This window comes from Peromyscus eremicus, chromosome 13 (genome assembly GCF_949786415.1).
Source record: "Peromyscus eremicus chromosome 13, PerEre_H2_v1, whole genome shotgun sequence".
NCBI classification, from domain to species: domain Eukaryota; kingdom Metazoa; phylum Chordata; class Mammalia; order Rodentia; family Cricetidae; genus Peromyscus; species Peromyscus eremicus.
The window spans coordinates 51,578,940-51,593,918 of NC_081429.1; the positions used below are offsets into that span (position 1 = coordinate 51,578,940).

Sequence of the window (14,979 nt, forward strand, 5' to 3'; positions counted from 1 at the left end):
TTTGTCCCTTCTAAGTAGGAAAACAAAAACAAAAACGCTAGATGTCTCTTGATGGCCTGCATGGCCACAGTTGTCCCACATACGGTTTGAACAGATTGTAACTTGATCTTCTGAAACCTTTCTTGAACTACAGTTCATCCAGTTAAGGAAATCTTGGGAAACACATCCTACTGACATAGTCAGTTGCCTCCGAAAGGTAAGGATCTGACCAGAAGACAGCTGGGAGGGTCTTCAGCAAACCGAGGGCCGTGGGAAACTGGCCAGGTGCCAATCTTGTCAACAAGATACCAGCTCCTTCAAGTAAAGCTGGGAGAAGGCATGGCCACTGACCCTCCCGACCATGGCTACAGTCGACTTCTTGTTGCCATTATGTCTCCTAAGGTACCACTAGAGACGGAATTCCAGGGATTCTCTTTTCTCCATGGAAAACAATCCTCTCCAAACTTCAAAAGTACATTAACTGTGGATCTCTGATTTTAATGGCTGTTAAACTCTCTCTAGTGTATTGTTTACTTCCACTTAAGAATTTTGAAAACCTCTGATAGCTTGAAAGATACCATTGTCCATGGTACCCACGGTAAAAGCCACACTACAGGCATCCCCATGTCACGAGGTGCCCTTAAGGTGCTCCTCCATTTTAGCTCTAGCCAGGGGCGTTAATGGGTCCAATCTTGTGCAGGTTTTGTGTAAGTCATCACAGGAGTTTGACAGGAATACCTAGATTCAAATCCATATTCTTCTATTCTCATCACCATAAAATTTTGAGTAATTTATATCACATGCTATCACCTATTTCAAGAAACTTCAAAGAACTTGAAACATTATAGGCATTTATTGAACGGTAAGTACCCTTTTATCCCCTTCATGAGCATATAGCACAAGATGAGAAATAAGAGTAGTGTATCAGAGAATATGAGCATATTTAATGTCAATAGACACGGCCAGATTATCCTTTAAACCGGAGGTACCAACATGCATATGTACTCAAATGTAGGAAAACACCCATTATCCTCCTCTACATTGTAGTTTTTTGTTCATTTGATGACCAACAATTAATATTCTACCAATACTTAAATTTCATCTTTTGATTATTAATGAGAGTGAACAGTTTCCATGTGTATGTCATCCTTGTTGTTTCTATTATTTGACTGCTTACAGTCATCCATGTTTACAAATCAGGTTTTATGCTTATTTATTTACATGTGATTTTTATATTCTAAATACAATGCTTGGTTATCTATGATGGTTATTGATAGTTTTTCGTTTAAATGTTGATGGGGTCAAATTTAGCAGCTTTTCCTTTATGATTGTTACCTTATATCTAGTTTTAATATCTTGTTTAGAAGATATTTCTTCTTCCCAAGGTGACATCAGTATTCTAGATTTTTCTATTATATGCTTTTTATGTTTACCTCTTTTTGTGGGTGTGGTGCTGAGGATTGACCCCAGGCCTTCACACACGCTAGGCAAATACTTTACCAACTAAGCTGTACCCCCAGCTCATGTTTAGCTTTCAAACCATCTGGCTGTTTTTTTTTTTTATGTATAACAAAAGAATCTCATTGTCTCAATGCCATTTAACAAAATTATCCAAGTATTTAACATACTTTTTGTCTTTCAACACCTATTACACCACCACAATACCCATTACATAACTCCAATAACTAGTGGGATTAGCAGTCTCTGACCCCTTTCTTACCTTGTCACCAGGACAAACTGGTAGCATATAATTTATATGAGAATGTTTAAAGGGCTGGAGAGATGGCTCAGCAGTTAAAGGCTAGGTTCACCACCAGAAAAGAATATTTAAAAGCCTCGTCCTTTTATGTCAGTAGCTAGTGGTGGTTGTTTTTCTACCTAGTAAAGAGACAATGCCTGGGGCAGCCAACATGGAGAGACCTGATTACATGGAGTCACCGCAACCAACCGTGCCTAAGCCTTAGAACTCCTAGTTAAATGAACATGTCTCATTTTAATGAAGTATATTGTTTGAAAGCAAGCACCATAAACTCCATTGATGTCTTTCCAAGTCAAGTGTACATACTGCATGTTAAAGTTGGTTAATACTTAAATGTTACCCATTGTTAGAACTTGGGAGAGGGACTTGTTTACTGTAGTTGTTCAATGTCTGAAAATAATTGAGTTAAGGAATGGCAAAATATTAGATTCACAAAAATTCAATAAGAAATATTTTGAGGAAGTTGGAGAAATAGTTCAGTGGTTAAGAGCACTTATGCAATCATGTGCACCAGTTTGAATCCAAGGACCCTGCAAATACATGTAATGCTAGCTCCAGAGTTAGTACGTGAATTTTAATAAATTGTCTTAACTCTAATTAGTATATGCAGACTGGCTGACTGAATGAAAAAAACCAAGGTGCAAGTGTTTGCTGTCTGCCAGAAACTCCCTCAGTCGCAGTGACATGCACAGACTAAAAAGATTGAGATTCAAAGTGATATTCCAAGAAAATGGAATGTAAAAGCAAACAGGAGTAGTAATATCTGACAAATCAAACTTCAAGCCAGATAAAGAAGGTCACTACATATTTGATAATCTCTACTGCAAAGTAATTAGGAGACAAAACACTTATTTAGCTTTAAACAATGTTTATACCTTTAGTGAGTATTGAGAGTAAAATGATCTTGAACAGTATTTTGTATTATAAGTGGTCTAAAGTTAAAACTTCCTCTTTTACAAGGTGGCTTTTACACAAAAAGAGTATACTACACCAGTTTTCAGAGGGGAATCTGCAGAATTCAAACCCAAACATCAGGTGAGTCCTATTATCCTAGTCTGGTACCATGTCTATTCAGTTACTAGCTTTCTCTAATACTACATATGCATGTATATGTATATGTAAGTATACATAAATAACGTATGTATTTCTCAAACCAGAACTAGTCATTAGAAATGCCTAACTACCTTTAAAAATAATGCATTTACAAGCTTCATTTGACCTAATCAATTTCAATCTGAAATTAAATCTTGGAATATGTGTTTCTGAAAAACAAAAACAAAGAAACAAAACAAAACAAAAAAACCCAAGAGATTCCTAATACCTGAGTATCTATTAGCATTTGAAAAAATAATTATAATATATAATATATTAATCATTAAAATGCACTTTGAGCTGAGTTGCAGTGAACTAGTAGACTGATTATTTCAGATTTTGCATTTTTTTCAATCTCACAATGTAGAAGTTGCACAAAGAGATTGACTAAGAGGCTTCAAGAATAAGATTTTAGAAGATGAAGCCTTTAACAGCTGGGCTATCACTCCAGCTGGGTAGTGGAATCCTGGCTGCTCTCTCAGAGGACCTGAGTTTAGTTCTGGGTATCCACATCTGGGGCCTCCCAACCACCCATAGTGCCAGCTCCAGAGATCCAAGCCCTACTGCCCTGAGCGGGCAATCACATGTAAATAAAATAATTAAAAAATATATAGACAGATTTCATTTTAAAGATTACTTCAACAATTGACTATATAGATCTCAGTTTAATATAGCTAATTTCACTGTAAGCCAGAGATTTTTACATTATTCTCTTAGCCATCTCTGCATACTCAAAAAGCCCAATTCTACTGTGTCATATTAAGGACTGAGCAGAGACCTTCATTGTGGAAACTCAAACTTAAAGGCAGATGATGCCCCAAGATGATCTTTAAAGAATAATATCATGGACATTCACTACTTGTATTCATTTTTTTAATTCTGAAATTATTACTAAATGGTAAATATTTATAGCAGATGAGATTTTGACCTTGGTTTTAACCACCTACTGTCTCAATAGACACAACTAACTGTAACCATTAAAAGAAGTATTTACAGTGGCGTTCCAGGAGTTAACGATTTCACCGTAGACAGAGTAAGGAAAGAGGATCCCTTAAACCCGGGCATTCCAGGCCTGCCTGGGCAACACAGGAAGATTGCATCTCAAAAATAAGGAGAGAGAGAGAGAGAGAGAGAGAGAGAGAGAGAGAGAGAGAGAGAGAGAGAGAGAGAGAGAGAGAGAGAGAAAGACTCAAAAAAAGGTAAATTTAAAAGCTAGCAATGCCAGTGCCTCACCAGAAAAATTCCAAGTAGCCAAAAAGAAAAAAAAAACAAAAAACCAAAAACCAAAAACCAAACCAAACCAAACCAAAACAAAACCAAAAAAACCTGAAAGGATATGTTAGGATTAGGAATTCAAATTTTTTTTGCTAAAAATTTATTTTCGGGGTTGGGGATTTAGCTCAGTGCCTAGCAAGCACAAGGCCCTGGGTTCGATCCTCAGTTCAAAAAAAAAAAAAAATTCTTTTCACTCAAACTTCAAGTATTTTCAAATAAAGTTGACTTCTCAATTGACAACTTACTCTATAAAAACTGACTAGGAAAGTCATGATAATTTTAAATAAGTGCTAAGGAATTTCTTTTTTCTTTTATATTGTACTTTCAGAAATTCATCAAGGGTGGTCTTGATCCTTTTCTAAGGAACATAAACAGCAAAATGTCATTCAGAAAGAAGAAAGACCAAGACACATACAGATATCCAAGCACTGTAAGTACAGAAGTTGCAGAGCACGAAGATCAAGACCCTCCTTACCCAGAACATCCAAGGTCTGCAGGATCTAATACAACCTGGGCTAATGATCCTAACCTCATCACAATCCACATGGTGACCAAAAAGAATAATGTGCCTCCTGACCATACTACCACCACCACAATGACTTCAGACAGGAAGAACAAGTTGCCACATGATCCTACTCTCAACACAACAAACACTTCACATACAAAGAGTATATTTACAAGTGATAATCCCGTTATCACCATAACAAAGATTTCAGAATCTGATTATAAACTGTCAACTGATCCTAGTTCCAAGACAACGAAGCCTTCAGAGACAAGGCTATCCAGCGGCCCTAGTTCCAATACAACAAAGTCTTCAGAGACAAAACTATCCAGTGGCCCTAGTTCCCATACAACGAAGCCTTCAGAGACAAAACTATCCAGTGGCCCTAGTTCCAATACAACGAAGCCTTCAGAGACGAGGCTATCCAGCGGCCCTAGTTCCAATACAACAAAGCCTTCAGAGACAAGGCTATCCAGCGCCCCTAGTTCCAATACAACGAAGCCTTCAGAGACAAGGCTATGCAGCGCCCCTAGTTCCCATACAACGAAGCCTTCAGAGACAAGGCTATCCAGCGGCCCTAGTTCCCATACAACGAAGCCTTCAGAGACGAGGCTATCCAGCGGCCCTAGTTCCCATACAACGAAGCCTTCAGAGACGAGGCTATCCAGCGGCCCTAGTTCCCATACAACGAAGCCTTCAGAGACGAGGCTATCCAGCGGCCCTAGTTCCCATACAACGAAGCCTTCAGAGACGAGGCTATCCAGCGGCCCTAGTTCCCATACAACGAAGCCTTCAGAGACGAGGCTATCCAGCGGCCCTAGTTCCCATACAACGAAGCCTTCAGAGACGAGGCTATCCAACGGCCCTAGTTCCCATACAACGAAGCCTTCAGAGACTAGGCTATCCAGCGGCCCTAGTTCCCATACAACGAAGCCTTCAGAGACAAGGCTATCCAGCAGCCCTAGTTCCCATACAACGAAGCCTTTAGAGACGAGGCTATCCAGTAGCCCTAGTTCCCATACAACAAAGCCTTCAGAGACAAGGCTATCCAGTGGCCCTAGTTCTAATACAACGAAGCCTTCAGAGACGAGGCTATCCAGTGGCCCTAGTTCCCATACAACGAAGCCTTCAGAGACTAGGCTATCCAGTGGCCCTAGTTCTAATACAATGAAGCCTTCAGAGACGAGGCTATCCAGCGGCCCTAGTTCCCATACAACAAAGTCTTCAGATCCTAGTAAGTTGAGCCATGATTCTAGTATTAATGCAAGAAAGTCTTCAGATACTAATAAGTTGTCCCATGATGCTAGTATCATTTCAACAAAATCTTTAGATAGTAAGAATAAATTGCCAAGTGGTAAGCCTACTGTCAATTCAGATCTTACTACCAACACAGCGAAAACTCCAGCTATGAGGGACGAGTTAGCATGGGATCCTGCCACCGTCACAGTAGACTCTTCAGCTATGGAGAGTAAGTTAGAAGAACAGCTACCAGATGTATCTTTACCAAACTGCCGAAGAGAACCATCAGTGACTGGAAATGTTAGCATATATCACCCCTCAAGCTCAATCAATTTTACCTCTGATATTGAAAATTTAAAACAGTCAATAGCACTCAAATCAATTTTAAGTAAAAATCTGCAAGACCTTTCAGATGAGTTATTTTCTACACCAGAAGCCTGCACCAATGCCGAGGAGATGCAGGGAAGCTCCCCTCTGCCTCTAGGTGTGCAGGACAGACCATCATGTGGGACAGAAGACAGAGTGTTTGAACAAGTCCAAGACATAAACAGCTGGCTTTCACCCAAAGACATTCTGAATTCACAGGCTCTTTTAAGTCCTGTGATTAAAAGTGTTCCTCAAGATTTACTTCCGGAAGGCGGGCCAGGAACATCTTCAGACATAGAAGATGTCTCTGACAAACACTTAGAGGCTGCTGAAATACCCTTTCCAATGAACAGAAAGAGCAGTTTCAAAACCAAACATTTAGTAAGTGAAGTATCAGGTTCCGATCAGGGTTTAAATGGCGGTGTTCATGACTACGTCATTAAGCAGATATTCACTGCACCCATATTCTCGAAGCTAGAGACAGGAGCAACGGTACTGAGCGAGACACAGATGGCCTTACAGGACCAACTGTTCACATACTGGGAGAGAACTACATCTTCACAGATTCTTACCTACGAAGAAAAAAGCAATGGAGCTCCTTTGTCACGGCCAAAATCCGGGATAAGCACAATAATACAGTCGTTTCCTGTAGAAACTCTTTTAGATTCTGGGATAATCAAAGTGATACAACTAGATAAAGAAAACCAGAGCTCTCTGTTGGACATACAGACAGCCTCTCCTGAGGAAAAGCTGCAGAATCCCACAGAGCAGCACCATAATGTCAAAAGCCACACAAAACTGCTTTCAAGACAGACGACACCTAGCACTAAGCCCATAGAGACCTCTGTGAATGCAGCTGATTACACAGAAGACAGCCAAAGTACGTCGGCACAAGAGCCAAACTACCCAAAAGCAGAAAGAAAGTCTGACTCCCCAAATGAACACCAGAGACCGGACACGGAGGAGGCTGGGCTCAGTTCCGCTGTAAAGTCTCTAAGTAACTTAATGGGCAATCTTAAAGACACAGACTCAGTCATATTAAAATCCATCCTAAAAAGTATCTTCAAAAATTTCTTCAAATACAATCAGTCTGAAAGAAGAGAGTATCTAGACAAACAGTTTGACAGACTAACACAACATTCTTCACCACGTGGTACAGAACACTTAGAAAAAACGCAAGAGAATTTTAATAAAGCGGGCAAAGCAGACAAGAAGCCCATTCTGGATCCAAAGCTGTCTGTGTTTCTAGAGAAACTCTCAGAGTCAGAAGTAAAAAACATGAAGTCTGAGTTAAGCAAGCACATTCAGCATTACCTTCTAGAAAAGCTCTCAGAGGCAGGCCACATCACCAAGGAGGACTTACCCCAAATTTACCGAAACCTGTATCTGATGAACGAGAAAACAGAGTTAAAAGAGCAAAGCTCTTTTCAGGACAAGTATTCCAAAACTGTTGAGGAAATCATGTCCTTTGTAAATAATTTTAACCATCATTTCATAGATAAACATTTAGAAATAAAGCTTAGATCTTTTCTAAATGAAATTCTCCAAAATTATTTCGTGAAGAATCTTTCAGGGAGCAATTTATTCAATGAGACAGACGGTGTGGCACTCCGTCCCAGCATGTCCTCCATGGCGAGTAACAGCTCTTCAAAGCCTCTGCACGGGCTGGGGCAAGACATTGCCAGCGGGCATTTTGGTTCAAGGCTCAAAATAAACATGAAATACCCTTTCAACGAATCTCTACAAAATTATCTTAAACCTTTATCAGAAAATGAATTATTAAGCCTAAAAGCTGATTTGAGCAAATATGTCCAGATCCTCTTTATAGATAAACTTCATAAATCAGGACTAATGACAGAGAGGCAACTAAAGGGAATCAGCCAGCAAGTTAACTCACTTAATTCGCCTCCCATGCCATTCAAATACATAACCACAGATTCACCTTTTAGAGATGAAGGCAGCTTTATGAGGGAGGATTCAGAAGAGCAAAAGAAATATCCGAAAACTGGTCAAAATACCACCTTTCGAACATTTCTTGAAGATATATGTGGAGAAACAGAACCGACCAGAAAGGGAGAAAAAGGAAGCTCCTTTTCACACAATTTAAAAGAAAATCCATCAACATCTTGGGAACATAAACACGTTTATAGTAGGGAAGTTAAAACATTAATGAAAGTACAACCTTCTTCCAAGAAAAACATCCAGGCAATTCCATTAAATAAGTCACCAGAAAGACCTGCAGATATATTACTTAAGAAACACAAGCAAGACCATGGTTTCATGCAACTTCCTCAAGCAGAAAATTCTATTTACAGAACAGAGACTCAAGAGCCATACAGTTGGGATGGTAGAGCAAAACCAATTCAGTCAAAACACTGCTTTGAAAAGACACTAAAAGTGAAGGCGCTTGAGAAAAGGGATAACAATAACATTTGCAAACTGGCTGTTCAGGAAAGAGCTGATCCAGGATTTTCACCTTACCTAAAACTTCCTACCTGCAAAACAGCAAGAGAAAATGAACACTTGAACAGGCTCTCCTTCCCTACCTGGCGAGCTAACACTTTCATTTATGTCAACACAGAAAATGGGGAGCAATCAAAATTAGACCAGTATTGTCAGAGGTGGAAAGAAAATAATAATAATAATAAAAAACACTTGGTAACATTTGCACAATTCAAAAATGAAATGGAAACTCTTTATATAAACCCGTATGAAGACTGCAAAGAAAAATGTGCCAGGGGTGCTGAATCGCAGTCGTTTCGGTACAAAGAGGAGGAGAGAAACTCCAGGCCATCTTTCTTCCCAGAAGTACTGACGAGAGAAAACATGAAATCCAAAAGAAAAGAAAGAGATTACACCACCAAACCAAAGAAGTCATTTCACAAGATAGTCAGGATACTGCCAGCCGCACTGCCCACTGCAAGACCTCATCTCCGGAAATCTGTTCCAAGGACCTTACTCCACTGGACTGCGAGGAGAACTATACACGTAATAATGCTTTTCCTAAGTATTTTCTTCTGTATTTGGCAAAGCTTTGTAATAATTTTGCCTTAGGATATGTATGCCTTCTAAATGAAGGTGTGTGCGCGCGCATGCGTGTGTGTGTGTGTGTGTGTGTGTGTGTGTGTGTGTGTGTGTGTGTAACTTTAATAGCCCCAAGATATACAGACTTCCATATTTTAAAAATATTCTGAAATTCAAATATCTTAACTGATTCAAAATACAATTGCAAAACCAGAGTGCCTTTTATGAAGTAGGAAAAGGATACCTTGTCTGTACATGACTTAGGAAATGATGTTCTTTTCTCTAGGAAAGCTCTCTAGGCTGGCAAATGTGCAGCCCAGGCACACAGCCCTGTCTTTGGAAGCCCTGCTGGCTGGCCATCCTGACCATAGCCTAGGGTTCTGTGCAGTAAAGCCTACATAACCATGAGTGGCCAGGTACCATCGAAACATAAGTGAGATTTTCTTCTGCCAGAGATAGAACTGTATACATGGCTTTTTCAGCTATCTGGATTATCTCTGTCAGGAAAGAATATGAAGCTCTGACTCTGCTAGGAATTAGAAATATATATATATATATATATATATATATATATAGATAGATAGATAGATAGATAGATAGATAGATAGATAGCTTATACTCTTGGGGATTGTGAATTGAACCTTTTCAATTTAACTCCACTTGTTCGGTCCTTTACCCTTTCTGCCGTATCATATTCTGAGATCTTGAAAATGAGATTCTAGGTTTTCTCAGTTCTTTGAAACTTGCATAGTGTTTTGATCAGACTCACTTGCCTACCTCCTCCCAGATCCACCTTCCTTCCCTACCTACCCAAGCTGTGTCCTCGCCCCACCCCCACCACGTCCAATTTGTGTGAGCTATGGATGCGGAGTGTGATCAACTTACTCAACTTACTAGGGGCCACACTCTTAAAGAAAACTTACTCCCCAGCTCCTAGCAGCTATCAATTGCCAACATCTCCTCGGCTAGGGGCGGGGCTTCCTTCCCCAGCCTACCCTCTCCATGCTGGGATTTTGATCTGGCTTGACCTTGCACAAGCTATCACAACCACTGTGCTTCAGATGCACACCTGTCCTTTGTGTCTTGAGGACACTGTTTCCCCGGATTCACCCACTGCCTCTGACTCTTAGTCTTTCTACTCCCTCTTCTGCAATGGTCCCTGAGTCTCGCGAGAAGAGGGGATGTGATATAGATGTCCATATAGGGCCGAGCACTCCAGTCTCTTATTCTCTGCACCTTGGCCAGTTGTGGATCTCTGTTAATCACCACCTACAGTAATAGAAGCTTCTCTGATGAGGTTTAAGAGATGCATTAACCTATGGATATAACGTAACTAATAATAGTCTAATAATAGCTTCCTGACCTGACAAGGATGCCAGCTGGAGTTTTTATCTATCAAGTGGGCTTTAAACCCAAACAGGAAGTGGTGGGTTGCTCCCATGACGTCCATGCCTGCTGTTGCACCAGTGGGCATGCCGTGCCTGGCAGATGTTATTCTAGCTGACAGGGTTCACAGCTGGTAAGACTGATGACTATTTTTTCCCGCCAGTAGCATGCAGAGTACCTTCCAGCACTATGAGACCTAATAGGGATGAAGTTTCCAGGCTCTGTGACTCATGTATGTGGTTATCTTCAGCAATATGGTCTTATCGTCAAATCTGGAGGGTAACCAATAGCATTGGCAATAAATAGCCTGTAATGTTTGAGGGTATATAGGACCTCACTGGTAAATAACTCTAAAAGCATAACATGTTGTTGGCACTAGGTTTTTTATCTGTTAGCCTGTGACATCTAGTAGGGGCAGCTATCCCGCTGTAGGTACCATCATAAGGTAACTTCATTATACACACAGAGAAGCAGATAGGTTTCCATGCGACTTTTTTTTAGAAAGGTCCCCATATTCCTCCTCTACCCCACTCTCCCAACCCTTCCCCAACTTAACTCTTCCTGTTCCACGATTAGGATGTTAAGCTGGCTACTAGGCTTTGTGTGTAAATTGTAAGGCAAGAAAATATAGAAATAGAAAGCATTTATTCTGATTCTTCCTCTGTTAATTTGTATAATGGGCATGACTCATAATTTGGAAAACTGTTAAGATGTAAAACTGATCTTAAATCAGTAGCTTGATGTGCATAAGTCTGCCTTTGAATGGGAAAATAAATCTAATTTCAGAAGTTACTTTGAGATTGTTTTATACAATAAAACAAGCTAATAACTTCATAGTGGCAGGACAGACAACTCTCTATTACATGTAATGTAAATATTCTAACAGCTTCTTAGTAGTAGGATAAGAATTTATACTCCCAATTTTAGGTTTTTCTATTTAAATATAGTAATTTAGTATTGAGCTAGTATATGTGTGTATATGTGTACACACAGGCATGTGTGTGCTATGAAAAGGAACAGATTCAGATTCAATTCTGAAGAAACAAAAACTATCAAGTTCCTTTAGACATTTTTTTTCCAAATGCAGAAATTGTGTTCACGTCAAGTAGTATAAAAGCATATATGATCTCTTAACCCTTTGTGCATGTATGTGTATGTATGTTTGTGTGTATACAGGTACATATGCACATATTGTGGAGGCCAGAGGTCAACCCTGGCTGTTGCTTCTTAGTGCTATCCACTCTGTTTGTCGTTTGGTTTGGTTTGAGACAGGGTCTCTCATTGGTCTGGAACTTGATGATTAGGATTGGTCAGCTGGCTGGCTGGCAAGCTTCAGGAATCCTCTTCTGTCTCCCAGCCCTGGGATTCCAGGCACTTACTACCATGCCCAGGTTTTGTTTGTTTACCACCTGAGCACCTCCCCAGCACTCACAGCCCTCTCTGTGAGAGCAAGGGAGGACAGTGTACAGTCATCTCCCTGTATTAGGACTAAGTGTTTCTAACTTTTCTCCCTAACGGACAAGAGCATTGAATAGCACTGGACCTTCTGCCAGACGATCACAAAGATGCCCCTCTACTTCCTGAAATCTAAGAACTTCTGAAATGAATCAATCAAGAGAGAAAAGCTGTGTTGTTGGGACCTGAACCCAGAGGACAGCTCCTTGAGGGTTTTTAGCTTCTAGCTTCTTACTTCCCACTCCCTTTGAAGCAGCAGATCCTTTTTTAAAATCCAGGAATAGAAGGGACTTCTTTTGAGCCAGTGGTGTGGTTCCCATGTCCTTCTACTGACACCCTGGTTACCAGCTGAGGAGCTTAAGTTGTTAATACTGACGAATGTAGCAGAACCTCTCTTAAGAATCAGCTTGGGTTGCTTGTTCTACCTACATTAGAGGAAAAGGAATCACTGGGCATGGGAATATACACCATGCACTCCAAAGGCCAGATGATGTCAAGTTTTAGGCTAGCCTAGGCTACAAAGTGAGTTCCAAGCCAGTGGGTTCCAGGCTAGTGTGGGCTAGAGTGTAAGATCCTGTCTCAAAAAGAAAAACAGAAAGAGAGAGAGAGGGCGAGGAGGGAGAAAGGGCGGGAGGGAGGGAAGAAGGAAGGAAGGAAGGAAGGAAAGAAGGAAGGAAGGAAGGAAGGAAGGAAGGAAGGAAGGAAGGAAAGAAAGAAGGAAGGAAGGAAGGAAGGAAGGAAGGAAGGAAGGAAGGAAAGAAGGAAGGAAGGAAGGAAGGAGTATCTTCCTGTTATCTCCAGACCCAGGCAAAAACTCGTCAGTAGAATTGGATTTTAGACGCTTGGAGCAGACTTCGTTTCGTGGATCTCTCTAGTCATCCAAATTCTTACTAGTCCTACCCAACCTTCATGACCCTACAATTCAACTAGTTCACTCTTGCCTTATTTCCCATCAAAACATCCTTTTCTGTGAGTGGCTGTCGTGTGCCACCACCCCCACCCCAATGGGATGAACTGTGAATAAACTAGCTTACACCACTGTACGGCTAATGGCTCCATACCCTTTTAGGGGTACATATAGATTTTCATATTAAAAGACAGCCATAAAATGTACAAAGAAGAGAACTGCTACTTTCTCCTCTTGTTATTTGGGTGTTCTTGAACTCATGGTAATCCCCTTCCTCTACCCTGAGTGATGGGACTACAGGCCTAAACCACCACCATATTTAGCAAATTATTTTTAATGTAAACATAATGATCAATCTGGGTGTGGTGATACACACTTAGAATTCTAGCAATCAGGAGACTGAGACAGGAAGATTTAGAGTAAGAGGCCAGCTTGGACTATATACTAATATTCAGTCCCATACAAACATTACAATCATATTCTTAAATGTTATGCTGTATCTATGCACACGCGCGCGCGCGCGCACACACACACACACACACACACACACACACACACACACACATATGCTATATACATATACTAACAAAGATGGTTGTTAAAGTAACTTGTAGAGATGGTAAAAGTTGAGGTAATATAAAAGTAAAATATCAAAGTTTATAATTTATATTTGAGGTCATGGGAAAGACATTTTGGAATAGAAGAACTGTAGACTAGGCTGGCTAGCTTTGCCCGTGGTTGACCCCAGAGGACAGCTCCTAAGTGTGTCTGGGTCTCAGTTTCATGTCCTTCACCCTATGAAGCAGCAAGTCCTCTAAAAGGGTAAGCTGGTTTTCAATTTTTGTTTTTTGTAAACATGACTTCTAAGGGAGCATCTAATGGGAAGCACTGGGTATATGGCATGCACTGGGACTGCCTAAGAAACATTAGGGCTTTCATCTAACTGCCGATAGCAGAAGCATTAGTTCTTACAATGTTAAAATGGTTTTTTTTTTTGGGGGGGGGTTTTCGAGACAGGGTGTCTCTGTGTAGCTTTGCGCCTTTCCTGGAACTCACTTGGTAGCCCAGGCTGGCCTCGAACTCATAGAGATCCGCCTGGCTCTGCCTCCCAAGTGCTGGGATTACAGGCATGCGCCACCACCGCCCGGCTAAAATGTATTTTTAAGAAGCCTAATGTATCAATTTGATGTTTTGTTTCAATATTTAGGATTGTTTGGATAGATTCGACGATTTACAAATACCCTCAGTTAAACGTCCTAAAAACTCAAAATCCAGATCAAGACTTTTAGGCAAGAGTCCAGATGATTCCTATAATCAGGCAAAACACTGCGCACGACCATCCACCGCTCCAGAGTCTAACAAGCGACGGGAAAGTGTCACCGGGAAATTCGCAAGTCCTCGGATGGTCTCGGCGGGCTTAGTTCATATCCATGACACCACCCCAGAGTATGATATACGGAAAGTGAGGTCCAAAAGAAAATTAAAAGAGAATATTGAAAAACGTCCGCTCATTTATGATATTATCCAGATGTTAGACACTGCAGAATAATACGTGTGGCCACCAGTCAGAATATAATTTCTCCATTAACAAAATGGTTTGGAGATCTATCCTTGTGAGTGATAGAAGTCAACAACGAAATTTCATCTTGTTAGACCATTTTGTTATGATTAAAATGAAAAATAAACACATTCTGTGTAAACGTGTCTTTGTTTATAAACCTTCCAGAACAAACTAAAAACTGTATATACAGTTGATGTTCATTAGCAAAGCTTTGCAGCCCAGCCTTTCCCTCTTGGGGTGAACTAGTCGTTAGCTCCTCCTCCAGCATTTGTGGTACTTGGTTACTCCTGCCTGCCCAGGTCGCCAGTTCCCCGTTTGCAGCTGTCAGTGCTTAGCAACTAAACTTTACTTAGCTCTAGTTAAATTTTGAGATTCAGCAGTCTACACTTCTCCGAGCCGATAGAAAGAATGCAGGCACTTATTTTATTGAGTGA

The 14,979-nt window shown here is 40.6% G+C and overlaps 1 protein-coding gene across 1 annotated transcript in view; it reads left to right on the plus strand.

Moving 5' to 3' along the window:
• C2cd6 (C2 calcium dependent domain containing 6) overlaps positions 1-14,673 on the plus strand; it is an 87,825-nt gene extending 73,152 nt beyond the window's left edge. The window contains exons 16-19 of the mRNA XM_059278806.1: positions 134-196; positions 2,699-2,773; positions 4,434-9,200; positions 14,192-14,673. Of these exons, the coding sequence (XP_059134789.1) occupies positions 134-196; positions 2,699-2,773; positions 4,434-9,200; positions 14,192-14,533 (5,247 nt within the window). The 3' untranslated portion in view covers positions 14,534-14,673. The remainder of the gene's footprint in view (positions 1-133; positions 197-2,698; positions 2,774-4,433; positions 9,201-14,191) is intronic.
• Positions 14,674-14,979: the final 306 nt, after the last annotated feature.